At 43.8% G+C, this 2585-nt stretch overlaps 1 protein-coding gene across 1 annotated transcript; it reads left to right on the top strand.

Moving 5' to 3' along the window:
- Positions 1-214: 214 nt before the first annotated feature.
- LOC122297401 (3-ketoacyl-CoA synthase 6) lies at positions 215-2293 on the top strand. The gene has a single exon (XM_043107451.1). It carries the CDS (start codon positions 326-328, stop codon positions 1814-1816), a length of 1491 nt encoding a protein of 496 aa, XP_042963385.1. The 5' UTR covers positions 215-325; the 3' UTR covers positions 1817-2293.
- Positions 2294-2585: the final 292 nt, after the last annotated feature.

Here is a 2585-nt window from a genome sequence, read left to right on the forward strand (position 1 = left end):
AGGAGCAACAACACTGCAGCAGAAGTTTAAACTAAGCAGGTCAGCCAGCTGCATATATAGGGATTGGTTCCGTGTGAAAAGTGGTAGTTATGATGATATTAAACACAAGTTAAGTGAGCGTTGAGTGACGTGAAGTCCTTCATTTAATCCCCTCATCTGCCTCCTTCATTGCCATGGTCCCCCTTTGGCCTTTATATCTCCTCAACTCCCCACCACTCCTCAGTCCTCATCATATTTTCCTACGAATCCACCTCCATCCATCTCCATAGGCGCTCAAGCTCCTTCTCTCTCTTTCTTTGATCTCTCGAAACAAACAGATTCTAACATGCCTCCAAGCTCACCCAACTTCTCCAGCTCTGTGAAGCTCAAGTATGTCAAGCTTGGGTATCAGTACCTTGTCAACCACATTCTAACACTGACGCTCATACCCATCATGGCTGGTGTATTGATAGAGGTTCTACGCATGGGGCCGGAGGAAATCTTGAACCTTTGGAAATCGCTTAACTTTGATCTCGTCCAAATCCTCTGCTGCTCTTTCCTCATCGTCTTCGTCACCACCGTTTACTTCATGTCAAAGCCAAGGACAATCTTTCTCGTGGATTACGCCTGTTTCAAGCCCCCGATGACGTGTCGGGTGCCGTTTGCTACGTTCATGGAACATTCAAGGCTCATCCTCAAAGATAAACCAAAGAGCGTTGAGTTCCAAATGAGAATCCTTGAGCGGTCTGGCCTTGGCGAGGAAACTTGTTTGCCTCCCGCAATCCATTATATCCCGCCGACCCCAACCATGGAGGCCGCGAGAGGTGAGGCTGAGCTAGTTATTTTCTCGGCCATGAATTCCTTGTTCGAGAAGACGGGGCTCAAGCCTAAAGACATCGATATCCTCATCGTGAATTGCAGTCTTTTCTCTCCTACACCTTCGTTATCGGCCATGGTGATCAACAAGTACAAGCTGAGAAGCAACATTAAGAGCTTTAACCTCTCTGGGATGGGGTGCAGTGCCGGGCTTATCTCCGTCGATTTAGCTCGGGATCTTCTTCAGGTTCATCCCAATTCAAATGCTGTGATCGTGAGCACAGAGATCATTACGCCCAACTATTATCAAGGAAATGAGAGAGCTATGCTTCTTCCTAACTGTCTTTTCCGAATGGGCGGGGCTGCTATTCTTCTATCAAATCGGACGTCGGAACGACGGCGTGCCAAGTACAGATTAGTACACGTCGTTCGAACCCACAAGGGAGCCGACGACAAAGCCTACCGATGTGTCTTTGAGGAAGAAGACAAAGAAGGAAATGTAGGGATTTCACTTCAGAAAGATCTCATGGCCATAGCCGGCGAGGCCTTGAAATCAAACATCACAACCATTGGGCCTCTTGTCCTTCCTGCTTCCGAGCAACTCCTTTTCCTTCTCACCCTCATTGGCCGAAAAATCTTCAACCCTAAATGGAAACCCTACATCCCCGACTTCAAGCAGGCATTCGAGCACTTCTGCATCCACGCCGGTGGCCGTGCCGTCATCGATGAACTGCAGAAGAACCTTCAGCTCTCGGCGGAGCACGTGGAGGCCTCGAGGATGACACTCCACCGGTTCGGGAACACGTCGTCGTCTTCGTTGTGGTACGAGATGAGCTACATAGAATCGAAGGGGAGGATGAGAAGGGGAGATAGGGTTTGGCAGATAGCGTTTGGGAGCGGATTCAAGTGTAACAGTGCAGTGTGGAAATGCAACAGAACCATCAAAACTCCGAGCGATGGTCCTTGGGCTGATTGCATTGATCGATACCCAGTTTATATTCCTGAGGTTGTGAAGCTCTAGGCTGGCCAGGTACAAAGATCGATGGATAATGGTGATGATGATTTGCGCATTATCTTCGATTCAAGTACTCATTCTGCATAGCAGAGCTCTGGACTTTGCTTTTATATATCTATCCCATCAGTACTACAACTGGTTTCTCTGATCAGAACATGTCGCTATATCTACTCCGCTCTGTTTTTCTTTTTCTTGTTTTTCCTTCTTCACGTATATATATATATATATATGTATGTATTTATTAATGTCTATTTGCATAGATACTCGATGTCATGATTTTCCATGTAAGGAGAATACATCGAAAAAAGAATATTGTCAATGTTGGGGTGGGGGGTTTGATACAAAAAAGGTGTTTTTAGGTCTTGTAATAAGCATAAATTGATGATGGGAAATGCTAAAATGCAGCATGTAAGATTTCAACTTTGATTGAAAAATAAAGTTCCACACAGTTTGCCGTTTTCAGACTGTAAAACAGGAAGAAAATGGATGAGTTTGTTTTGTTGTTCTGTGTTCTTTTTTATTTTTACAGAAATAAAACTGACAAACTTAAATTTTGGCCGGCAATAATTAATTACCTTTTTATAAAGTATCCCATTAATAATTAGCTAAATAGTTGTAAAAATCTCTGGTTTTTTCCTTTAATATTTCCATTCAATTTGTCTTTTCACTTTGTGACAAAGTTTTACTGGTTTTTAGTACTGATCAATTTAAACAAAGTAATTACAATTTGCTATTTTGTCATACACCTTGACCCAGCTAGCTAGCTAAACCCTAA

Source organism: Carya illinoinensis, chromosome 15 (assembly GCF_018687715.1).
Source record: "Carya illinoinensis cultivar Pawnee chromosome 15, C.illinoinensisPawnee_v1, whole genome shotgun sequence".
NCBI lineage: Eukaryota > Viridiplantae > Streptophyta > Magnoliopsida > Fagales > Juglandaceae > Carya > Carya illinoinensis.

What these genes read in the sequence shown, in the direction of transcription:
- LOC122297401 (XM_043107451.1), top strand. Translation starts at nt 326, where the DNA reads ATGCCTCCAAGCTCACCCAACTTCTCCAGCTCTGTGAAGCTCAAGTAT.